At 38.1% G+C, this 25,487-nt stretch overlaps 3 protein-coding genes and 1 long non-coding RNA gene across 4 annotated transcripts in view; 3 read left to right on the forward strand and 1 right to left on the reverse strand.

Moving 5' to 3' along the window:
• LOC148171007 (uncharacterized) overlaps positions 1 to 25,487 on the forward strand; it is a 35,637-nt gene that overhangs the window by 4,270 nt on the left and 5,880 nt on the right. Inside the window, exon 2 of the long non-coding RNA XR_015770480.1 lies at positions 12,549 to 12,575. This is a non-coding gene — a long non-coding RNA (uncharacterized LOC148171007). The remainder of the gene's footprint in view (positions 1 to 12,548; positions 12,576 to 25,487) is intronic.
• LOC148171008 (uncharacterized) lies at positions 5,816 to 6,709 on the reverse strand. Its single transcript, XM_088041368.1, has 2 exons — positions 6,616 to 6,709; positions 5,816 to 6,575 (listed from the first exon to the last, which is right to left on the reverse strand). The coding sequence occupies exons 1-2, from the start codon at positions 6,688 to 6,690 to the stop codon at positions 5,901 to 5,903; spliced, it is 750 nt and encodes a 249-aa protein (XP_087897494.1). The 5' UTR covers positions 6,691 to 6,709; the 3' UTR covers positions 5,816 to 5,900.
• LOC148171009 (uncharacterized) lies at positions 6,730 to 7,635 on the forward strand. The gene is made up of 2 exons (XM_088041369.1): positions 6,730 to 6,825; positions 6,870 to 7,635. The coding sequence occupies exons 1-2, from the start codon at positions 6,787 to 6,789 to the stop codon at positions 7,521 to 7,523; spliced, it is 693 nt and encodes a 230-aa protein (XP_087897495.1). The 5' UTR covers positions 6,730 to 6,786; the 3' UTR covers positions 7,524 to 7,635.
• Positions 19,063 to 19,368, forward strand: LOC148171010 (UPF0389 protein GA21628-like). Its single transcript, XM_088042279.1, has one exon. The coding sequence runs from the start codon at positions 19,063 to 19,065 to the stop codon at positions 19,366 to 19,368; it is 306 nt and encodes a 101-aa protein (XP_087898405.1).

Consider the following 25,487-nt stretch of genomic DNA (forward strand, 5'->3'; position numbering starts at 1 on the left):
ACGTTCGATCATTGTTTGATCGAAGAAATTTGGTGGTCGCCAACTCGATTCGCTTAATTGGGAGATTTTTTACCGGAGAATTCGATGATGGATATGTTGTTGTGGGTCGAAAATCTGTAATAGACTGTGCACTTTTTGCCAGAAGTGAGCAATTTTGGCGGTTGAACAAAGATACGGCTTAATTATAACGTAATAATGGGAGACTTCGATGCCTAATTCTATAAGCGACGAACCCGCGATGTGGGGATTTCAATGCAAAATCAAACGAGCGTTTTCAAAAAGTGTACCGAGAGACTTTAACGTTGGATGAAGCGACGAACTTGAAGGTTTTGGAGATTTGAATGGCCGGTAACAAAACTATTTTTTTAGATAAGGCTTAATTATAAATCACCACAGATAGAAATTGCAATAATATCGTAATAATGGGAGACTTTGATGCTTAATTTAACAAGCGACGAACCCGCGATGTGGGGATTTCAATGAAAAATCAAACAACGAGCGTTTTTTAAAGTGTATTAGAGACTTCAACGATGGATAAAACGACGAACTTGAAGGTTTTGGAGATTTGAATGCTCGCTAACAAAGCAGCTAATTTGAATATTTACCAAAACGATGTGAAGGAACTAATTCTCCCATAAATTTTCTTGTATAATTTTAATTACACATTCGCACGCCTGAAAATTTCTAATTGAGTGCTTATACAATGCATTTTGATTACATGCATTCACTGTTAATTTGAACACAGTGAATTTTTAAATATTTGCGTAATAAAATATGATTTCTATGACGTCATTAATTAATTTCTCGCTTTCCGACTAAATTCTTTGCAATACAATAGAACCGATGTTAATCCCCGCAAGAACCTACGATGTATGGAATCCGTATAGTATGTTAGGAAGACACTTATAGTCTTGTAATTCTCGGTAATGTCGTATAGCTTCATTACAAGCGACGGCAAGAATTACCATCGCCATCCCTCTTGCTCTTGCAATCTTTAAGAGTTGGAAGGAAAAAACGACATCATTCGATGAAATTAATGGTTATCGTGGTCAACGTAATGAACTAAGACTTTTCAGATGTGCCGATGTGACTTTTCTCGATTAATTGGAATTATTGGAATTCCAGAGTAATTAAAGGTGATCGCGTGCTCTTCCTGATCAACTTCAAAAATACCGCACAAAAAGACGTTTTTACTCGAAGCAAAACACTAGTACCATCTGGTAGACACGTTTTTTTTCTCACCATTCAACACGCGAAAAAGAGGTAAAGCTTAATCTTCTGACTCGGATCTGCATACATTTGCATTATTGCGGTAAAGCTGCACGAGGATTTTTCACGGCGGAAATTTCGAGTGATTTCAACGGAGAGTGGATAAGCGACGAACCCACGATTTGTGGTGACTTTAACGCCAAATAACGAAAGAAACGCTTGGAGACATGAAAGCACGGTGAAGCGACAAACCCACTATTTGTGGTGAGTTCGACGCCAAATAACGAAAGAAACGCTCGGAGACATGAAAGCACGGTGAAGCGACGAACCCACTATTTGTGGTGAGTTCGACGCCAAATAACGAATGAAACGCTCGGAGACTTGAACGCACGGTGAAGCGACGAACTCTGTTTTTCTCGTAAAGAGGTAAAAATCGCCATCGCCGCAAACGGCGTATTAAAATTCATCGTGTTTCTCTGAGTTACACGCAATCGCCGTTTTTGCCGACTTCCTGCACTCTATATTTCTAACCAGATCGCTTATTAAAAATCCCCTGCTAATTATACGGACCGGTTGGATAATTCTTTTTTTTTTCTACTCGTGTTCTTGCGTTCTAATTAAATTTGATCGAATGGTTCAAACTGATACTAATTGGAGGAATTGGAAGAAACGTGGGAAAATCGAGCGATTTTCATATGTGGGTTTCGGTGATGGGAGTTTCCGAAGAAGTCAACATTTTCAATTTCAGTTAACAAGCGAGTTATATTACTTCTATTGTTGACTGGTCTATTAGGTGATGGTGTTTGGATTGAATCATTTCATGGCGATTTTACAGGCGTGTGAAGGAACTTTTGGATTAGATTTTACCATCTAATTTGAAATTCATTGTGATTTAAATGCACGATGGTTTATAGTCATGAAGATAACATTTTTGGCTTTTTCTTCAGTCCTACTGAAGCCATCTGGGTGTGTCGGATTTTTTATTATTTCGGTCATGATGGAGAATTAAACTTCCATATACGTTACATAACCTTTTCAGAATGTCAGCGCCCAACACCTTCCACCAAATGAATGACTATTTCTTTGATCTGATAACGCGAATAATTAGCAAGAACTATGTTCAGAAATCCATGAAAAAATGCGCCGTGGCAATTAAACTTCATGTCAATGGAAATGTTAGACTTTATCTGAAATTGCTTAATAAAGAGCTGCTGCAACTGGATTTTTCCACCTTCCTCCGGGTTTCTAATTAATATTTGACCGGGATCGTAATTAAAATCTTCTGCGTATGTGTGCGGGATGGCATGGTAAGATCTGCGGACGCCCATTTCGTGTTAATGTTGCAAATTACATTATTATTTATTGCGTTCTAATTAAAAGTGTAATTGGCAAATCGCGATTAATTGTCGTTTCCTGTGAAAGTCCAGGAAAACTGGAAAAAACAATTTTTCTTCTAATCATTTCTCCACCTTTATTAAGTCGGCCTGAAAGACCTCTCTTCAACCCAGATAATGAAAATTAATGATACATCTCTAGATAAAGAAAAATGTTCAGGATTACAACCACCATTAGTCAAAGTAGAACAAAACCAGAAGTTGTCGTTTCTTTTCTTCTTGTTCTCTTCATCATTCATGTTGATTATTTCGGAGTATAAATTTCAGAATTTGAAATATGTTATTGTGCGAGAAGCTCGCTTGCAATGATACACGCGATTTCATGTCGTCATATATCTCTCGTCTTTGGCGGGCTGATGTAACAACTCCCATAAAACGATAAAGTCGATTGCCTGGAAAAATATTGGAAATGCAGACACGCGTTTGGCATAAGCAGACGAAGAGAATTTGTCCGCTCTACATTTTTCTGGGAGACTTCAATAAGCGACGAACCCAAAATTTGGGTTCGTCGCTTATTGAAGTCTCCGACAAATTGCTCCAAAGTGTAAGAAACGGCGCTATATTTCCCGTTTTTTGTTTTGTGGGCGTTTCTAATTTAGGTTGGCGTCTACAAATTGCGCCTGCCACAGATGTCAGCTTCGTTTGCGACAAAATTAGTGTCGGCTAGTGTACCAACAATTCTGCATAAGCCAGCAAGACCACAAAAGTCAACACCGCACCCACATTAGTTGTTGATTTACAACGCATTTGTGCACACCACTAATATTTCTATCGTGATAGCTCGTGAGTTATTATCGCGTTATTTTTTAGCTCCAATCGAGGGTAGGTAAATACATTTTGATGAAATTGTTGGCGATAAGCAAAGTGACTCGAGTAATATTATTAAATCAGCGCGACAATTGAACCGCCACCACTTAATATAGAAATATGGTAGCGTCTTATCTGGCGATTGTAAATACTTCGGGAGTATTTATTCGATGTCATTTACATAGAACACATTTCTTCACTATAAGACTTGATTTGTGAAATTGGATTTGTTGCAATTATGGGACAATACGCCACGGTTGCCACAATAACAGATAAATTGACTTTATCTTATTACAAACACCTAAGAAAGAGAGAGAAACTCGGGCTGGTCTTCCATGGGAAAACTCACCACTGACACTGAAAAAAACTCAGATTAGATAATAAGTCAGGATTTTTCCTCCGCGGATGTTTTACATAAGTCGCAACTGCCTCCCGGAGCATAGAATCCATTTGTTCAATGAATTTATGTAGCTCGTTATGCGCGCTCAGCGGCAGTTTTTAGAGTGCGCCGCCTCACTTCTTGTAGGCGACTCACATACAATTGCTTGATTTTCAATCAGGCTTCATTCATCCACTAACTCACATAAACTTTATTGCTGGAGACGTTTCCCATGTCAATAATGTGGAATTTGTATCCAACAAGGTCTGCAGAGGTCTCGGTTTTCCCATCTTTCTCAAATTAACACCGAAAGAAGGCAACGATTTGAAAAAAGCTTGCCAAAATTGGGTTCGTCGCCTTAGTGGTGGCATCGAAGTTTCCGTGTAGTTTTTCTTAATTAATTAACAGGCCTTGGTTTGGTTTCTCTGTTTTTCTCAAATTAACACGAAAAAATTGTTGGGTGGGTTCCTCGTTTTTAGCTTTAAAATCTTTATTAATTAATTATTACTATAGAAAGCAACGATTCGAACAAAATTGTCAAAATTAGGTTCGTCGCTTTTTACTTACAGTGGCATCAGAGTTTTCGCTAATTTAATAAGTTTTTAATGGAAAAAAAAAGTCAATTGTGTTCGTCGCTTATGATAGCTGAGTTTAAGTCTCCGCACTTTTCTTTGGATATTTAGCAAATTAACACCGATAGAAAGCAAGAATTGGACAGAAGGTTGCGAAAAAATGAGTTTGTCGTTTTTGGAGGAGGCATCGAAGTTTCCGCCAATTTAGCAATTTTTTAAAACGACAGAAAAATAATTAAATTGGGTTTGTCGCTTTTGCGGTGGCATTGAAGTTTTCGCCAATTTAATAATTTTCTATAGGAGAAAAAAAAAGTCAGGTGGGTTCGTCGCTTATGGAAGCTGCGTTAAAGTCGCCAGTTTTTTTGGTTAATTAACAAATTAAAAGTTTGCAATAGATAAATGAGTTTGTCGTTTTTGGAAGTGGCATTGAAATTTCCGCAAATTTGTTTCAAACGAGAGACAATTAATTAGATTGGGTTTATCGCTTTGGTGGTTGCGTTGATGTCTCCACAGTTTCTCTGAATTAATTAGCAAACAATAAGATCTGCTGATGATTTTTAAATGAACACCAAGAGAAATCAACGATTTTAAAGATTTGGCAAAATTGGGTTCGTCGCCTTGTGGTGGTATCGAAGTTTTCGCAAATTTAGCGATTTTCCAAACGGGAAAAAAATTATCGGGTTAGGTTCGTCGTTTTTGGTGGCTGCGTTGACGTCTCCACTATCTGAGAATTAATTAGCAAACAATAAGATCTGCTGATGATTTTTAAATGAACACCAAGAGAAATCAACGATTATAAAGATTTGGCAAAATTGGGTTCGTCGCCTTGTGGTGGCATTGAAGTTTCCGCAAATTTAGCGATTTTCCAAACGGGAAAAATTTTCGGGTTGGGTTCGTTGCTTTTGGTGGCTGCGTTGATGTCTCCACACTCACTGAGAATTAATTAGCAAACAATAAGATCTGATGATTTTTAAATGAACACCAAGAGAAATCAACGATTATAAAGATTTGGCAAAATTGGGTTCGTCGCCTTGTGGTGGCATCGAAGTTTTCGCCAATTTAGCGATTTTCTAAACGGGAAAAAAATTATCGGGTTGGGTTCGTCGCTTTTGGTGGCTGCGTTGATGTCTCCACACTCTTTGAGAATTAATTAGCAAACAATAAGATCTGCTGATGATTTTTAAATGAACACCAAGAGAAATCAACGATTATAAAGATTAGGCAAAATTGGGTTCGTCGCTTTGTGGTGGCATCGAAGTTTTCGCAAATTTAGCGATTTTCTAAACGGGAAAAAAATTATTGGGTTGGGTTCGTCGCTTTTGGTTGCGTTGAAGTCTCCGTAATCTTTCTTAGTAATTGACAAACAACAAGATAATTATTTTCGCAATTAATTAGAGAGGTACTTGATGGTTATCTACGGAGATTCGGTTCCTCATAAAGATAAAGAAAATGCATTATCGATGAAATTGAATTTTATTAATCCTTATTTACCGGAAACTGATAAGATAAGTTAGATAAGTAATTGGGCTTATCATCAATTTAAAATTCCTCAGCTCTGTTGTTCTTTCTCAATGTATTTTCAACGCACTTCCCGAAGCTTTGCAGATTTCTGGAATCCCAGGCTGTGTTGGCACTGGAATATTTCTCGACGCAAATATCCACTTCTTTAATATAACTCGGCAAGAACGTCTCAATCGAATCAAGTTTAACTTGCTGTCGCGCCGAACTCACAGTGTTGTATTGTTCAACAGCGGCAGCAATATTATCAACACATTCTTGATCAGAATCTTCACATTTAAGAATAAAATTTTCAACTAAATACAGTTTGCCCAAGAGATTTTCAACAAAATTTTTCTGAAAATTGTACAGTCTGTTCATGACTAGTTGTGTTGTGTCCTCTACACATTCATGAAGAGAAGAAAGAATTCCTTCCGCGTCTTCAAACTGAAAAGATTCCAGACAGAGAGTGATGTCAAGATCTGCTTCTTCTGCTGCGTTCTTCAGAGCTGCATACTTCTCCATGTTGCGTTCGTTGCCTTCAATGATCGTTTTTCTCGCTTCTGATTCTTTTGGTGGTACCGAAGACATGAAAGTCAGAACCAAGTTCTTGAATGTTTGGAAGGCATTCGTGAGGTCCTGATTGACAGTTTGACGAAATTCATTGAGGACGATCTGTAGGTCGGTTGTCGACACTATCTTGACAGTACACTGGAACTACTAACAAGTAGATTAAATAATCAGAAAGGGTACTTACTTGAGGGACGACTAGTAAAAGGCAGAAGAAGCTGACGAGACGCATTTTGATAACTGTACTAATACAATATGACATCGCAGTCGTCTTTGTTTATATTCTGGGAATTCCGTGATAACAGAGATAAATGAAAAGATGGGAGTCATGAGTCAGTGCTCATCGACGTGTTAGAATATGTCGACGCTTTTCCTCATCTTTGCTGGTCTTATCCAGGTACGATTTTTCTTACTACCAACTCAAATTAACAAAGTTTCTAGTTCTGCAGTTGTGAAGTTTCGTCTTCAGACTTAAACGACCTCTTCCTCCGAAACATAGACTTGATTTCCGAAAATTTTGATCATGGTTTCTACATTTATCAGAACATCTCCCAAGCCGCCATTTCTTCCGTCTCCAAAGTGCGCTCCACGGGACAGGAGTACCTGGAGGACATCGTCGACGAGTATTCCGACAGATACCAGGAGATCAAAGACAAAGCCAAAGTTAAGAATGTCGACATCGACGCCTGTTTGACTTTTTTCGAATTCAACCATGTAGATACTGAGGTTTTTGATGGCTGCATTTACCACGGAATTGACGAGTTTATTAAGGAAATTAGTGACAAACATAATAAGTATTGGCAACACTATTTGAAAGCACTGTATAGAATGCCGTTGTACTTGGCGGATGTTGATTTTTTGGAGAAGAAGTCCGATTTTTTGTTCAAACAATTGAAAGATGTTGCCATTCTTGGAGTGTCACAAAAGAAATATTTGCTGCATTCAGATGAAAAGGAGTTGTTGACAACGTTGAAAAAAGTTGGAGGCTGTGTGGATACCTATGCAGAGATGATCAGAATTGAACACGATGCGAATCTTTTGGGTTTTGAGGCTTGCGTGGATGGTACTATCAATTGGACCGAAAACAGGATGTAATTGATTTTATCTAATTTCCTACTTGATTTATGACAACTTGTTTTATTTTTGTCGGCATTTTTACACTTTTGTGATTCCCCTTTTGATAAGATAAAAAGATTGTTATCAGAAACGTTTTTATATTTTAGTTATATTTAGACTGTTCCAAGAAGAAAGATATGTTGGATAAAAAATTTTTAGACGATAAGAGTTTATCCCAAAAACACGTCACCAGTACAATGACGCATTTTAGTTCTATGTCGCAACTTTTTTTTCCATCACCGCAAACCAACTTGAAACGATGCTAATGGTTTGAAAAAGTTTGCCAAAATTGGGTTCGTCGCTTTTGGCAGTGGCATCGAAGTTTCCATCAGTTAAACAATTTGAAAAATTTCAGTCGAGAACAAAAGTTGGGTTGGTCGCTTTTGGTGGCTGCGTTGAAGTCTCTTTCTCTTAATTAACTATACCTACTAAACAAAAGTTTCCGCTAATTTGGCAATTTTCCAAATGAGAAAAAAATTCTCAAGTTGGGTTTGTCGCTTTTGGTAGTTGCGTGTGCCAAAATTGGGTTCGTCGCTTTTGGCAGTGGCATCGAAGTTTCCATCAGTTAAACAATTTGAAAAATTTCAGTCGAGAACAAAAGTTGGGTTGGTCGCTTTTGGTGGCTGCGTTGAAGTCTCTCTCTCTCTTAATTAACTATACCTACTAAACAAAAGTTTCCGCTAATTTGGCAGTTTCCCAAATGAGAAAAAAATTCTCAAGTTGGGTTTGTCGCTTTTGGTAGTTGCGTTTGCCAAAATTGGGTTCGTCGTTTTTGGCAGTGGCATCGAAGTTTCCATCAGTTAAACAATTTGAAAAATTTCAGTCGAGGACAAAAGTTGGGTTGGTCGCTTTTGGTGGCTGCGTTGAAGTCTCTCTCTCTTAATTAACTATACCTACTAAACAAAAGTTTCCGCTAATTTGGCAATTTTCCAAATGAGAAAAAAATTCTCAAGTTGGGTTTGTCGCTTTTGGTAGTTGCGTTTGCCAAAATTGGGTTCGTCGTTTTTGGCAGTGGCATCGAAGTTTTCATCAGTTAATCAATTTGAAAAATTTCAGTCGAGGACAAAAGTTGGGTTGGTCGCTTTTGGTGGCTGCGTTGAAGTCTCTCTCTCTTAATTAACTATACCTACTAAACAAAAGTTTCCGCTAATTTGGCAATTTTCCAAATGAGAAAAAAATTCTCAAGTTGGGTTTGTCGCTTTTGGTAGTTGCGTGTGCCAAAATTGGGTTCGTCGCTTTTGGCAGTGGCATCGAAGTTTCCATCAGTTAAACAATTTGAAAAATTTCAGTCGAGAACAAAAGTTGGGTTGGTCGCTTTTGGTGGCTGCGTTGAAGTCTCTCTCTCTCTTAATTAACTATACCTACTAAACAAAAGTTTCCGCTAATTTGGCAGTTTCCCAAATGAGAAAAAAATTCTCAAGTTGGGTTTGTCGCTTTTGGTAGTTGCGTTTGCCAAAATTGGGTTCGTCGTTTTTGGCAGTGGCATCGAAGTTTCCATCAGTTAAACAATTTGAAAAATTTCAGTCGAGGACAAAAGTTGGGTTGGTCGCTTTTGGTGGCTGCGTTGAAGTCTCTCTCTCTTAATTAACTATACCTACTAAACAAAAGTTTCCGCTAATTTGGCAATTTTCCAAATGAGAAAAAAATTCTCAAGTTGGGTTTGTCGCTTTTGGTAGTTGCGTTTGCCAAAATTGGGTTCGTCGTTTTTGGCAGTGGCATCGAAGTTTTCATCAGTTAATCAATTTGAAAAATTTCAGTCGAGGACAAAAGTTGGGTTGGTCGCTTTTGGTGGCTGCGTTGAAGTCTCTCTCTCTTAATTAACTATACCTACTAAACAAAAGTTTCCGCTAATTTGGCAATTTTCCAAATGAGAAAAAAATTCTCAAGTTGGGTTTGTCGCTTTTGGTAGTTGCGTTAAAGTTTCTACTAATTAAAATACAAACAAGATCTGCGGAAGTCCTTATAGTTTTAAAAATTAATACTAAAGAAGGCAATGACCTGAAGTTTTATAACTGAGTTTGTCGTCTTTGGGGGTGGCATTGAATTTTCCCAATTTTGCGATTTTTTAAATGAGAAAAAATTGTCGTCACATTGAGTTCGTCGCTTTTCCTTAATTAACTAACAAACAACTGGTTTTACAGAAATTTAGGTTTTCCGTCTTTTCTAAATTAACACTAAAGAAGGCAACGATTTGAAAAAAATAGTTTCGTTCTCTTTGGCCTTGGCGAAGTATCAATTGTCCAAACGTGAAAAAATTGTTACTTTGGGTTCGTCGTTTTTGGTGGCTGCGTTGAAGTCTCTCCGGTGTGGCATCGAAGCAAATTCAAAAAATTCAACGAGAAAAGCTGCGTTGAAGTCTCCACAATCTGCCTTATATCCACAGTTTGCCAAAAGTGGGTTCGTCGTTTTTGGCAGTGGCACTGAAGTTTCCGCCAATCCTGCAAATTTTTCAAACGAAAAAAATTGACAAATTGGTTGCGTTGAAATCTCCAATCTTCCTCAATTAATTAACAAACAAGATAATTTATTAATAGATTTAATTTGTCATTTTTGGACAATAGGAGTTGCTGCATTTCTATGTCGTAACTTGGCGTTGCACCGCCGCAAGCCAACTTGAATCGCCCTTGCAAGAACAATGATAAATTACACTTTTCTAAATCGAACCTTTTTTCTTCAACACTTCGCCGGGTCAAAACCCACCCGACCTTTGGCGTTGCAGCCGTCTTATAGTGTTGCAACCTTTTTTGCGTGGCATTCCCTCGTTCAAAGCACCGCCTTGGGAGCAGCAAGCAAAGGCCACACGACCAAGATTAATACCGCGCGGAGAACATTATGAGTTAATTAATTGACCGGCTGCAATAAAGAAGGGACCGCACTGGCTGCATGCCGACCTGACACGAGTCTACCAGACTTCAAGACTGATGGACGTTGCTCACGACGTCATAAATCCGGTGCATGGCCTCTTGTGTTCCGGAATTCGAACGCGAGTTTGCATGGCGACCGAAAAAACACGAGAAAACAGTGGCGTGCTGATATGTGTCATGGTAGCGGAAGAAGGATCGCGCCTACAAATGGAGGCTGCATTCCGCTACCGTGAGAAGATGGGCATTTTTGACGTTGAGGGATAATTGCGGACGGGATGCAAAGAGACATGAAGAAGAAAAGAGAAGTTTAGGAAAATTTTCTCCGTTTAAGCGGGAGACTTCAACGCGGCACTGAAGCGACGAACCCAATTTAATTTTTTTTTTAATTTCACATCTGCCGAGGTTTACAGTTGTGGGAAGACGTTGAGGGATAAGTGCCGTTTAAGCTGGAGATTTCAGCTGAAGCAACGAACTCAATGTTCGCATTTTTTGAAAAAACCCATGTGTCTACTAATTTGGGCCGTCTAGAATGAGGCTTTCTATGTTTTAACCGGAGACTTGAATGCTGCTAATAGAAGCGACGAACCCAATAAAAATATAAATATAATGTTATAAAAATTTAAGAGTTACAAATTAGTCTCTAATTGTGTGAAGATGCTAATTTTTGACGTTGAGAGACAGTTACGGACAGGATGCAGAGAGAAAGAGCAAAAAGGAGAAAATCAATGGGTCTTTGTAAATCTGGAGATGTAAAAATGAGGTTTTTTACATTTTAGCCGGAGATTTCAACGCCACTGATAGAAGCGACGAACCAAATTTTTGCAATTTTTCTGAAATTTCCAGCTGTAGATTGTGTTTCTAGTCGTAAAAGGGAATAATTTTGGACGGGATGCAAAAAGAAGGAGAACAAAATAGATAAGGAAGAGGTTTTCATTAATTTCGGACCGCAAAAATGGGATTTTTTTTATTTAACTCGGAGATTTCAACGAAACCGGTAGAAGCGACGAACCTAATTTTCTCAGTTTTTATAAAATTTTACAACTATAGATGGTATTTCTAGTCGTAAAAAGAGAAAACTATGGACGGGACGCGAAAAGATGAGAAAAGGAGGTTTTTACAAATTTTGGGGTGCAAGAATGATATTTTTAATGTTTTAGTCGGAGATTTCAACGCGACTGTAAAAACGACGAACCCAGTTTTTTCAAATTTTCCAGCTGTAGATTGTGTTTCTAGTCGTGAGAAGGGATAACTATGGATGACATACAAAACGAAGGGAAAAAAAAGAGATATTTGCAAAGTTGGGACCGCAAAAATGAGATTTTCTCCGTTTCAGCCGGAGATTTTAACGCACCTTGTAGAAGCGACGAACCCAATTTCCGCAATTTTTGCGAGATTTTACAGCTGTAGAATATGTTTCCAGTCGTAATTTCTCCTTTTACGCCGTATTTTATTGTATTATTTCCCCGCATTGCAGGAGCAAATCTGTCGTAAATTAACATCTCCTTAGTGCGCAATATGTTAATACCATGTGACGTCTATCAAGTCCCCTCGCCTCAACCGTCGTCGTAAACAAGCAAAATCCGCAACATTTGCATTTCCTATCCGATAAAGCAGCGATTTTATATGAATTTACTCCAATTGGAAGGACGCTGGGTGAAAGAACTCAAACATGTTTTTGTCGCTACCGATACAGTTGTGCATCTTCAGGATTCGAAACGTGGTTATGACTTCATCGCTGTTTCGTGCTTCGACACGATAAAAGGAGTATTTACGACAGCGGTTGCGTTGTCAATGCGTGAAATATTAAAACAAATAAAGACGGTTTATTGCGTAATAATTTTCGAAACGGAGGTACTAAAAACGTACTAAAACGGTGGGAAACCAGATGAAGAAGAACGATCGATAATAAAATAAGGATTTGGAGGATTAGAGGGTGGGTCCTGTAATAATGCAAGGCGAGGAGAACGTATAGAATCTTCCGCAATTTGCGCAATTTTTACGGAGCACGCCATCATCATCGTTTACTTTTAATTTCAGCTAATGATAAAAAGAACACCTCCGGGATTACAGCAAGAGCGTTTAAATCTAAACTTAGTTATTATAGCACCGGCTCTGTTTTAATAACTATTTTTATTTCCAGGTTGCCATGAGGGGAAAAGAAATTAAGGTAAGAAATAATTTTATTCCGCCGCAAGAATATTTTTCTTAAAGTGTACCGTAATTACTACATTTATTTAATGAACACCGCTTCCAGATTTTAAACTTTGCGCGAATTTGTGCTTGCGTCAGACGCAATTTTTCATCCGCCGCGATTTATTTAGCCGCGCCATCATTCATAATTACATTAACTAGAGAATTTGCAGCACACATCAAATCGCAGGCGGCGTGCTTCTGCGGCTATATAAGGAGGCACCTGGAATTTGAGCGAATTAATCTGAAGAATAGTTATGGCCGACACAAATGGCGCAGAGGAAATTATTTTCTGAGCATGTTTACAAACGCGGCGGTTTTTTTGGTTGCGAAATTCTTCAATCGTGGCAGGACGCGGCATTTCACTTGAGTTATCTGATATCCGTGCCGGGTCTGACCCCGTGCACGTGCCCCTTTAATCGGAGCCGTGAGCTCCCGGTCGTGAATTTCGCAACGCCGGACCTGAGAAATACACCCAGGGGCGGCTGCATTCCGAAAATTGCGCAATGGTGATTGATTCGGGGCTTTTCCCCGGAGAGTAGTGTTTCTTCCAATTATAACACAATTAGGACGCGCTTTAATTGATATTTAATATCGCGGATTGCTGTGGGGGGTAATTTCGCGTTCTGCGCTCGCATTCAAGTCACCAGCTTCTATTCTTATTTTGTCTCAGATCGATCAATTAGCCTCGCGGTGATTATATCATAAATTATTTTAATGAAAATTCTCAAGGAATGGTTGATTTTGTCAAGAGTCTTTTATGGATGTCGGTCGCCATTAAGATGATACGATCTTAATCTTGCAGATAATTCCTGCTAAGATAAGCTAAATGTTTTCGTAATTATTGGAGCAGGATAGCGTTAATTGCATGTTCACTGAGAAATTATGCAGGATTTGCTCAGTGGAGGGAAGTGTTGCACTTTTATCAGCAGATAAGAAAATGACACTCATTTCCATCACGATAATGGCAAAGAATTCACCGCCGATGACACTAAGAAAGGATAATCATCGACCAGAATGACAGGATATGTTGCTAATTAATTTCTCCCTGCCACCTGATGTTCAAATTCTTTCTAAAATTTTGTTAATTAATTAGAGTCGGCACCATTCTACGTGGTAATTTGGCAATTAATTAACCACTTAATCAGACTTGGTTCTATCTGAAGATTAATTAGTCATAAGTCACTTGATTTTTTGTAAATTTGGTGCTGTAATGACGAGTTTTTTTACCTTCCAGCTGGAGATCTGAATGCGGGTTTTAGAAGCGACGAACCCAATTTCCGCAATTTTTATAAAATTTTATAGCTGTCGATTGTGTTTCTAGTCGTAAAAAAGGATAACTATGGACGGGATGCAAGAAGAAAGAGCAAAGGAAGATAATTCTGAAAATTTAGGGCTGCGAAAATCAAATTTTCTACGTTTAAGATGGAGATTTTAACGAGATTTGAAAACCGACGAACCCAATTTTCGCAATTTTGATGAAACTTTACAACTATAGATTGTGTTTCTAGTCGTAAAAAGGGGAAACTATGGACAGATGCAAAAAGAAAGAGGTTTCTGCAAATCAAGGGCTGCAAAAATCAAATTTTTGTACGGATGGAAATTTTAACGCGACTTGAAAAGCGACGAACTCAATTTTCGCAATTTTTATGAAATTTTACAACTGTAGATTGTGTTTCTAGTCGTAAAATGGGAAAACTATGGATGCGATGCAAAAAGGAAGAGAAATAGAAGCGGTTTTTACAAATTTTGGGGGGCAAGAATAAGATTGTTAACGTTTTAGTCGGAGATTTCAACGCAACTGTAGAAACGACGAACCCAGTTTCCCCAAATTTTATCAAATTTTGCAGCTGTAGATTGTTTCTAGGCGTAAAAAGGGATAACTATAGACGGGATGCAAAAAAAGAGAGGAGAGAAAAATTATTTTTGGAAATTTAGAGCTGCAAGAACGAGTTTTTTGCTTTTTAGCTAGAGGCTTGAAAGCGAATTTCAGAAGCGACGAACTTTATTTTCGAATTTTTTATGAAATTTTACAAGTGAAGATGGTTTTTCTATTCGTAAAAAAGGAAAAACCATGGACGGGATGCAAAAAGAAAGACAAAACGAAGAGGTTTTTGCAAATTTTGGTCTCCAAAAATGAGATTTTTAACGTTTTAGTCAGAGATTTTATCGCGACTGTGGAAGCGACGAACCCAGTTTCCGCAAATTTTATCAAATTCTACAGCTACAGATTGTGTTTCTAGTCGTCAAAAAAGAAAACTCAGGACGGCATGCAAAAAGAAAGAGAAGAGAAAGAGAATTTTGCAAATTTTGGGCTCCAAGAACGAGTTTTTTTTTTAGCTGGAGACTTGAATGCAAATTTTAGAAGCGACGAACCCAATTTTCGCAATTTTTATGAAATTTTGAAGCTGTAGATTGTGTGTCTAGTCGTAAAAAGAGATAACTATGGACGGGATGCAAAAAAAAGATAGGAGAGAAAAATTATTTTTGCAAATTTAGGGCTGCAAGAACGAGTTTTTTACTTTTTAGCTAGAGGCTTGAATGCGAATTTTCGAAGCCACGAACTCAATTTTCGCAATTTTTATGAAATTTTATAACTGTAGATTGTGTTTCTATTCGTAAAAAGGGAAAACTATGGACGGGATGCGGAAAAAAAAGAGAAAACGGAGAGGTTTTTGCAAATGTTGGTCTGCAAAAATGAGATTTTTAACGTTTTAGTCGGAGATTTCAACGAGATTGTAGAAGCGACGAACGCAGTTTTCGCGAATTTTATCAAATTTTACAGCTGTAGATTGTTTTAAGTCGTAAAAAAAACTCAGGACGGGATGCAAAAAGAAAGAGAAGAGGAAGAGGATTTTGCAAATTTTGGGCTGCAAGAACGAGTTTTTTACTTTTTAGCTGGAGACTTGAATTCGAATTTTAGAAGCCACGAACCCAATTTTCGCAATTTTTATGAAATTTTGAAGCTGTAGATTGTGTTTTTAGACGTAAAAAGGGATTACTAAAAAACGGGAAATTTGGACATTTAGGGCTGCAAGAATAAAATTTTCTACGTTTAAGCCGGAGATTTCATTGCGACTGACACTAACACGAACCCAGTTTCTGCAATTTTTTACCTGATGTTATTTTTTTTTCAAAATATTAATTAAACTAATTAGAGTCGTCACAGTACTCATAAGTTGACTATTAATTAACCACTTAATTCATTTGGTTCTATTGGAAGATGAATTAGTCATGAGTAAGTTGACCTTCTCGTCATCCTGACTCGGACGTTTCGTCTCCGCCGTATCCATCCGCAGGCGTGTCTAATTCTAATTTTGCATTATAACGCAGATTGATCGGTGCTAAAAATGTGAACTAAGCGAAGGAAAGGCGTTGACCGAGCCAGTTATCGAATAATTCTACATAAATTTAAATATTAATGCATCGCACTAACTGTAGCAAACACTGGATTTGTGACGCTTCTGTCTTTTACCTAATAAAGAAGATGTTGAGCGCAACGGCGACCTCAATTTGGGCACGGATAAAAACCCATCAAACCACATGAATATTCAAATGGGACAGATGTGTGATGTTGGTATTAAAAAAAAGAAGTAAAATTTTCATCATGGTCAAAAAACTATAAATCTTTCGGGTTGTGTCAACGCCCATCGTGTAATTTAGACAATAATTAATATCGAGTGGTGATAAAATCGATGGTTTATTTGTTTTTAGTCTAATTCTGTTTGATGTTGCATTAAAGTCTCCAGTTGCCGGTTTACGAAGTTGTTGGACAAATGATGGGTTACTGGATTCGGCGTGGGAGCCGAACGGGAGATAATAATAAAGAAGAAGTTGCGTTTTTTACGAGGTGGAGTCAAAAAGTTCTTCCTCAAAACCCGCAATAAATCATATCATTTACTTTTTCAATTTTCCCATCAGCGCAGTTGATGGCTTCCTGTCAAGCAAACAATCAGAGCAAATTCTTTCCAAGCGAGCAATTACACGTAGCCCCCGGCAGGACGATTTGGACCTCGCAGAATCCTTCCACTTTTATTAATGATAGCTCGAGCTAATGAAAGGACCACGTATATGTTAAGACGTTACAAAAGCCACCAGCTAATGGCGAATGATTGATGGACGATACAGAAGTGACACGACCCGGCAGCTCGCCAAGACTATCCATCATCCGCGGACGCCATCATTGATTTTTTCGATTGTTACCCCATAATTGCATCCGAGAGAATTAGAGACAGGTGTTAACGAGTCAGACCACCGCGAAGAAATAAGAAAATGTCGCGATTTTTGAGTGATCATCTGTCAGAAATTTAAGTTCGTGTAGGAGTCGCATTCCTTTCGTATCTGTTGCTATGGTCATAGTCATGGGCACTGTAGCCGCGACGGTGTCCTCTGAACATGGGTGAGGTGAAGCATGACCGACCAGCTCACGGTATTCTTGTGGGAATAATCGAATCATTTAGTGTCAAACGTGCGACACTGACCGAGACGACATCGCTCTTCGCTCCACATCGGCGATTCTGCACAGCGGGCGAAAAGCTAATTCCGGATATTTAAAGGCGGCCCGCGGGCTCGGCCGTTTAAAGGGCCGCGGCCGCAGCCTTGTAACTGACAAAATGTTAAAAAAGAGAAGAAAAAAGGTCGAATTTTGGGTTGCAAGAATGAGATTTTTACGATTAAACTGGTGATTTGCACGCGACTGGTAGAAGCGACGAACCCAATTTCCGCACTTTTTTTTGCAATTTTTTAACTGCAGGTTGTGTTTCTAGTCGTAAAATGGGATAACTATGGACGGAATACAATAAGGAAGAGAAAAGGAAGAGGTTTCTGCAAATTTAGGGGTTTCAGAATGAGATTTTCTACGTTTTAGCCGGAGATTTCAACGCGACGAACCTAATTTCCGCAATTTTTCAAAATGGTAATTCATTTGAGTCCGCACTATTTGACGTTGTAATTTGACAATTAATTAACCACTTAATGCAATTGGTTCCATCTGAAGATTAATTAGTCAAGAGTTACCGACGGGATGCAAAGAGAAAGAGGAGATGAACAAGAAAAGCAATTGATTTTTGTAAATTTGGTGCTCTAAGAACGAGCTTTGTGTCTTTTAGCTGGAGACTTGAATGCAGTTTTTAGGTATAAGCGACGAACCCAATTTCCGCGTTTTTTTTATGAAATTTTACAGCTCCAGATTCTGTTTCTAGTCGTAAAAAGGGAAAACTATGGAAGGGATGTAAAAAGAACAAGAAAAAGGAGAGGTTTTTCCAAATTTAAGCTTCCAAGAATGAGATTTTCTACGATTTAGCCGGAGATTTCAACGCGACGAAACTAATTTCCGCAATTTTTTAAAATGGTAATTAATTAGAGTCGGCACTATTACACATGGTAATGTTACTATTATTAAACCACTTAACTTACTTAATTTATTTGGTTCCATCTGAAGATTAATTAGACATGAGTTACCTACCGACAGGATGCAAAGAGAAAGAGGAGATGAATAAGAAAAGCAATTGATTTTTGTAAATTTGGTATTCTAAGAACGAGCTTTGTGTCTTTTAGCTTAAGACTTGAATGCAGTTTTTAGGTAGAAGCGACGAACCCAATTTCCATACTTTTATGAAATTTTACAGCGCTAGATTCTGTTTCTAGTCGTAAAAAGGGATAACTATGGACGGGGTGCAAAAAGAATAAGAAAAAGGAGAGGTTTTTCTAAATTTAGGCCTTCAAGAATGAGACTTTCTACGATTTAGTCGGCTCCATTTCACATTGTAATTTTACTATTATTTAACCACTTAATTTATTTGGTTCTATCTGAAGAATAATTAGTCATGAGTTACGGACAAGATGCAAAGAGAAAGAAGAGGAATGAGAAAAGCAATGGGGTCTTTGTAAATTTGGTGCTGCAAGGACGAGTTTTCTAGCTTTTAGCTGGAGACTTGAATCCGGATTTTAGAAGCAACGAACCCATTTTCGAATTTTCGCAATTTTCGCTATAGACTGAGTTTCTGGTCATTACAAGGAACAACTATAGACATGATGCAAAAAGAAAGAAAAAATTTTTTTTTACAAAGTTGGGAGCGCAAAAATGCGATTTTCTTCGTTTAAGCCAGAGATTTCAACGCGACTGATAGACGCGACGAACCCATGATAGACGCGACTGTAGCAAGATTGCAACCCGAAATAAATAAATAGACAACTGTCAAATGGAAACTCATCCTTAGTTACCTTTGGAATTTCACAGCGTGATCTTAATTGTCACTTTGACAGCTGTCAATTTAGAGGTTATTAGAAGGGATCTGTTTCGAAATAAATGAAACAAAATCCACAGTCTGACAACGTCGAGTTGCTTGACAGCAACAAACGACCGTGTCTTCAATCAAAGACGTGACTTGAAGTGTCGAAGCCAACTGAGGACTATTTGACTTTTGACAGTTTAGTGACAATTGTCAAAAATCGCAGTGATAAAAATGAATCGTCTCGTGAAGAACCCTTCCAAGATGGTCCCCAAGACCCACCGAGTGAACAGCTGGGAGAAACGCTTCTTGGTCTGGACGCGGAAATACCCATCCGTCGAAAAAGTCCCCGCTTTCGTCGAGCAAGACTTGATGGAGCGCACCCGCAACCGCATGCGGATCCGAATCGCCAACTACATGATGGGTGCCACCCTCCTCGGCTGCCTCGCCATGATATACTCCGGTAAAAAAGCAGCGGAGCGAGGCGAAAGCCTGTCGAAAGAGACCCTCGAGTGGCACCGCCGCATCAGCGAAAAATAAAACTTTGCTTCTCACCCACGCCGTTTCATTCCTTTTAAAGGCGGTAGCCCAAACTACCGACGGATTTGCTTAATTTATGGCCCATGAGTAATTTCCGTCCCATTATGGGCACCGAATCTGTATCACGGGGAAGACCGACAACGGGCCCTTGATGACCAAATTCATTCCAAAATTTTGTTAATTAATCAGAGTCGGCACCATTTTACGTTGTAATTTGGCAATTAATTAACCATTTAATCAGACTTGGTTCCATTTGAAGATTAATTAGTCATAAGTTACTTGATTTTTTGTAAATTTGGTGCTGCAATGACGAGTTTTTTATCTTTTAGCTGGAGACTTGAATGCGGAATTTAGAAGCGACGAACCCGATTTCTGCAATTTTTATAAAATTTTATAGCTGTCGATTGTGTTTCTAGTCGTAAGAAAGGATAACTATGGACGGGATGCAAAAAGGAAGAGAAATAGAAGCGGTTTTTACAAATTTTGGGGTGCATATTAAGATTTTTCACGTTTTAATCGGAGATTTCAACGTGGCTGTAGAAGCGACGAACCCAGTTTCCGCAAATTTTATCAAATTTTGCATCTGTAGATTGTGTTTCTTTTCGTAAAAAAGGATAACTAAGGACAGGATGCAAAAAGAAAGAGAATTGAAAGAGGTTTGTTTCGCACCCACGCCGTTTCATTTCTTTTAAAGGCGGTAGCCCAAACTACCGGCGGATTTGCTTAATTTATGGCCCATGAGTAATTACCGTCCCGTTATGGGCACCGAATGTGTATCACCTGGACTGTATTAGCGCGGCGACACTAAAGGCTGGTAACGAGGTTTGAAAACAATCGAGTGCCGGAATGAGCAAACAAAAGAACGGGGGAGACAGACAACGGGCCCCTAATGACCACGAGCGAACAATGGGAGCGCGCGTGAGTCCTCTGCCTTTCTCTTGTCATTTTACCACTTTCCTGGCAAAGTTGGCGGGTTTTTCAGAAAAGTACCAACAGTAGTCGCCTGTACCCATTTAACCTTTTCAGATTAATGGTCCGTCATTTGTGCAACGTTGCATTAGTTGAAGGGAAGTATGCACACGCATGTTATGCAAAATTCCATCGAGAGGTGAAGAATGTGTGTGTGCAGGGTCGTTTTTCACCAAGAAATTGCTTTGCTATCATATACTTTAAAATCGGAATGACATCGAGTTGGCTATTTATAAAGTAGCGTTTTTAAAATAGCCGCGAATGTGTAATAAATTGAGATACTTATGTTATTAGAATGAATAAAATGTGAAACGTACTACCGTTGCGCAATTTCGATACCTCTTTCGGTGCGGCCGCGATATTTGCCGCAAGTTTATTGTTGCTCAACACAACTTTCCCGCCGCCCCTCGTATTTTTGTTTAATGAAATTAGACTCTCAAGCAGCTCCGCAACGGTTAGATAAACACATAGAAGAATAAGTCAATGATTTGTTGCAAGTCGTGTCGTTTCTTTTTCGGAATATGCCGTCTTGCCCCGTGGGTTCCCGCACTTTGCAGTCTACGATGTAATGGGTGCTTTACATTTATCTCGGCCATCTCTGATCCGTATCTCGCCCACACTGCTAACCATTGTACTGCGGCCGTATCAGAGCTGCCTCAGTACCAGACTTTTTATAAAGTCTTCCTACCAGCGCAGGTGTTCCGATGCAACACTTCTCGCCAACAACTAATTACAATATCGCCCATCGGGCACCAGGACGTCTAATTATGATAAAGCGTGCATTTGTCAGTGACACGGAAAAAAAAGAAACTTTTTGGGTTCGTCGCTTGTGCATCGAAATCTCCGCCACCGTTTTAAAAGCATCACTTGTGGGCTTGCTGGTGGCGTATTTCGTCATGAAACGGAGGCAGCACGCCGCACCGGTAGTTTCTCTTGGTCGAGACCCGTTCAGCTAGCTTAGCATTCCTCGATAATAAGCTCAGATAATTGAAGATGCCAAGTACGATACTCCGGCCGACGGACCGAAACTAATCATCGCCAAGGAGAAAAACTGCACCCAGCTCTTGGGGATGCCTAAATTTACTCGTCAGCAAACACAATGCTTTCGAAAAAACTACACTCGGATAAATCAACCGGCTTTGAATGAGAGGTTGGAAGAGATTCCAGTGATTTTAATGCCCAATAAATAAGCACAATGAATGGATTCTTGACGATATCGAGTGTACGATCTCAACTAAAATTCATTAAGACGCATCTAAATGGAAGATAACGACGTGTAAAAAGAAGACGGACGACATGAGCTTCAATCATAACAATAACACTCGAGTTAAACAGACGCCATAACAATTAAACGAAGAGTTGAACACCACTACACTGTGATAACAGCGACGAAGAATAGGGCAATAAAGTTTTTTACTGCAGCGAAACGTGCACGGATTTTGCACTAATTAATTCCGTATCTAACATTCCCAAGAGCACGGTCGTGGTGGAGGATCGAGATGCAACAACAAGCGACGAACCCGAAAACGCAGTTTTTTGCCTGTGTTTGCGTTCAAGTCTCCACGACTCATAATTGAATCTGGTTAAGAATCTCTGCGCTTTCTCAACCATTAATCAATCATGTCGAAATGTCACATTATTAATTGATAAATGCGGTTGCAGAAACCGCTTTGCTTGCAACAAAAGGAATTCGGAATAAATCCACTAAGAAATTACGTCGGATTTTCTCAATGGTTAATGTGAAGGTTTCATTGATTGGAATAATTAATCTATATTATATTAATATTTATTGCGTTCATTTTCCTCCGTAATTGGTCAGGGTGCTTAGTATTATCGGAAATACGTCGTGGAGCGTTTGTCCGTGGAATAAGAACAAGAGTGCCAGTGAGTTTGTGAAAACATTTGCAACATGTCAGGTATAAAACTCCATTTTGATTTTTACTGTCATTTTCTTGTCATTATCGAGATACTGAGGCTTCACTCATTTTACAAATTATCTGTCACGTTTTTAAGATAAGATCTGTCATTTTAGAGCCTCAAAACAATTGTATCAATTTCAGTCATTTTATAGATGACTTACAGGACTCAGTTATAGTCTTAAGATATTGACAGATTTTCCCAAGCAAAGTTTTTCTAATGCAATACAGTTTAACTCGGTCATTTTAATAAAGTCAGGAAAATTGAGGTAACTGTTTGAGTTCAGTCATTTTGCATACCACCTGTCATTTATTTAAGATATAATCTGTTAATTTAATATAGCGAGACAATCGTTCGAATTTCAGTCATTTTATGAATGATTTTGGCAACCGTTCCAAGTTAAGCTTGGCAGGTATACAACTTCATTTTTACTGTCATTTTCTTGTCATTATTGAGATTCGAGTTTAAAGATGAAATCTGTAAAAATGTAATAAAGTTATGAATGGAGGCAACTGTTTGAGTTTTAGTCAGTTTGCAATTTACTTGTCATTTATTTAAGAGATCAGGGGTGCGATTTTGTTTCTCTATCGAAAAAAACTCGATAGCGATAAAATCTCGTTTGCTGATTGGTTAAGATGCTACATTTCTGTCACATTTCTCGATTCTGTCACAAAATCAAGTCTTCATAGAGTGATATTTTCTCACCAGCTCTGAATGAACTGATAAATTTTAGAGACATAACCTCGAAATTTATGTCAAAATAGAAGTTCAAAATCGTAATTCTGAGTTACAAGTTCTTAAAATTAAGGTAATTGTAAACTATTGAACATTTAATAAGCTTATATACAAAAACAAATGCAAACAAAAGTTTAAAAGCTAAGCAATAACATTTATCGCAAGTGATAATTTATCACTTCGATCGAGAAACAAAATCGCACCCCTGTTATTTTGATGACGATTATGATCAGTTATTACCTCAAGATATTGACAGCGAAATTTTTCTAATCTAATATAATTGATCTGACTGTCATTCTAATAAAGAAAAAAAATGGGTTAACTGTTCGAGTTTAAATCATTTTTTAAATCACCTGTCATTTATTGAAGATAAGATCTGTCATTTCAATGGGGGAGACAAAAGTTCTAATTCCAGTCATTTTATGAACGATTTTGACCACTGTTTCGAGTCTAGCTTGGCAGGTATACAACTTCATTTTTTTACTGTCATTTTCTTGTCAATATCAAGATTCGAGTTCAAAGCCAGAATCTGTAAAAATTTAATAAAGGTATGAATCGAGGCAACTGTTCGGGTTTAAGTCATTTTGCAAATGACCTGTCATTGCTTTAAGAGATCTGTCATTTTAGTGAGTCGAAACAATCGTCGCAATTTCAGTCATTTTACAGAATTTTTACCTGTTATTTTGATGACGATTATGATCAGTTATTGTCTCAAGGTATTGACAGATTTTTACAAGCGAAGTTTTTCCAATGCAATACAACCTGACTGTCATTTTAACAAAGAAAAGGAAAATTGGGACAACTGTTTGAGTTTCAATCATTTTTTGTCATTACCTGTCATTTATTTAAGGTAAGACTTGTCATTTTAATGGGGGTAGACAAAATTTCTAACTCCAGTCATTTTATATTTAAAATTTTGACAGGGTGCAGGTTATTTGTTTATGTCAAATTCTGTCATTTAAATGGACTTTATATATTATGATCAATCATTTTCTAAAGATATTGATAGGAGATGTTTGCCAGTCCATTTTTTTCATTGTAATACTGTCCGATTCTGTTATTTCTATAGTCAGAAATTTGGCAACTAACTGTTTGACTTTCAGTTATTTGGAAATTATCTGTCATTTATTTAAGATATAATCTGTCATTTCAATGTGGTAAGACAATTGATCTAATTCCAGTCATTTTATTAAATATTCTGATAGAGTGTAGACCATTTATTTAAATGAAATTCTGTCATTTTATTGGATTTTGAAGGTTATGATCAGCTATTTTTTAAAGATATTGACAAAAGGATTTTGCAAGTCAAGTTTTTTTATTGTAATACAGTCCGATTCTGTTATTTTTATAGTCTGAAAACTGTTTGACTTTCAGTCATTTTGCAAACCACCTGTCACTTGTTTATAATATAATCTGTCATTTTAATGGGGCGAGAAAATCGTTCGAATTTCATTCATTTTATGACAGATTTTGATAGAGTTCGATCATTTGTTCAAGTTAAATTCTATCATTTTATTTGACCTGAATGATCACAAATTTTCATTTTTGTTCCAAAAATATTGTCAGAATTTTTCTATAGGTACCTAAATTTGATTTAAGCCATTGTCAGACCAAATGCATAAACAGTCAAATTTTCAAATTGGAAAAAAATGACAGGTTTATTTTTTTTTAATTTACCTAGGTAGATCATTTTTTCAACTTAAAAATATTGACAGTTAATTGTTGCATTCCGATCATTTTACAAATCAATTTTTATTGGTTTATTAATCTCCGTTCTGTCATTTTTTGTTACAATGAAAATTGCTGTATGCAACTTGTGCTTGTTTGCGCATTGAAATCTCCATAAAAAATTGAAACTGTAGCAGTTGAGGAAAAGAAAGCAGGATTTGCACGCAATTTGTCAGCATTTCTCCTGCAAACCCTTCATTTAGCTAAAGCGCTCGGAAGTCATAATTAACTTAGTCGTCGCAGGCGCTAATCAGAGCATCAAAAGTGCGATAAATCCAATCTCTTATGACACTCGCTTCCTGCAAGAACCACCACAACCATAAATCCAGCTCTCGCCAATAAAAAGCTCTAATCTCCGCTCTCGAGACGAGATAATTCGTTTGCATATTATCTTTGTACCGATGCGCATTCCGCAAGAACTAAATCGACCAATAATTTCAAGCGCAGCACGTGCAGATAATGCGTTTCTCTTTACCGTAAATGCGATTGTAATTCGCATTGTTTGCATTTTCCACGAGGCGTGTGCTTGTTAGAAGTGCTATTATTGCGTTTAAATGGGGCATTAAACAACAGCCAATTCCAATGGAATCTCTTCAAATGTTTGGACAATGGAGGGGTGGTTCCTGCTATTAATCTGCTGCTGGGTACTGAAGATGCGGAGATCGATACACGACGCTAATTTTATAGCAACAGCTTCTTGCTGACTCCCACGCGAAAACAATAGATTACCATTACCGGAGGACCTGATTCGACTTGAGATAGGAGCCACC

Source organism: Gnatocerus cornutus, chromosome 7 (assembly GCF_029298725.1).
Source record: "Gnatocerus cornutus isolate USDA-ARS CGAHR chromosome 7, icGnaCorn1.1, whole genome shotgun sequence".
Classification (NCBI taxonomy): domain Eukaryota; kingdom Metazoa; phylum Arthropoda; class Insecta; order Coleoptera; family Tenebrionidae; genus Gnatocerus; species Gnatocerus cornutus.

What these genes read in the sequence shown, in the direction of transcription:
- LOC148171009 (XM_088041369.1), top strand. Translation starts at nt 6,787, where the DNA reads ATGTCGACGCTTTTCCTCATCTTTGCTGGTCTTATCCAG. An exon ending in TCTTTGCTGGTCTTATCCAG is followed by an intron (nt 6,826 to 6,869) that starts GTACGATTTTTC and finishes CAAAGTTTCTAG; the next exon opens with TTCTGCAGTTGTGAAGTTTC.
- LOC148171010 (XM_088042279.1), top strand. Translation starts at nt 19,063, where the DNA reads ATGAATCGTCTCGTGAAGAACCCTTCCAAGATGGTCCCCAAGACCCAC.
- LOC148171008 (XM_088041368.1), bottom strand. Translation starts at nt 6,690, where the DNA reads ATGTCATATTGTATTAGTACAGTTATCAAAATGCGTCTCGTCAGCTTC. An exon ending in TTTTACTAGTCGTCCCTCAA is followed by an intron (nt 6,576 to 6,615) that starts GTAAGTACCCTT and finishes ACTTGTTAGTAG; the next exon opens with TTCCAGTGTACTGTCAAGAT.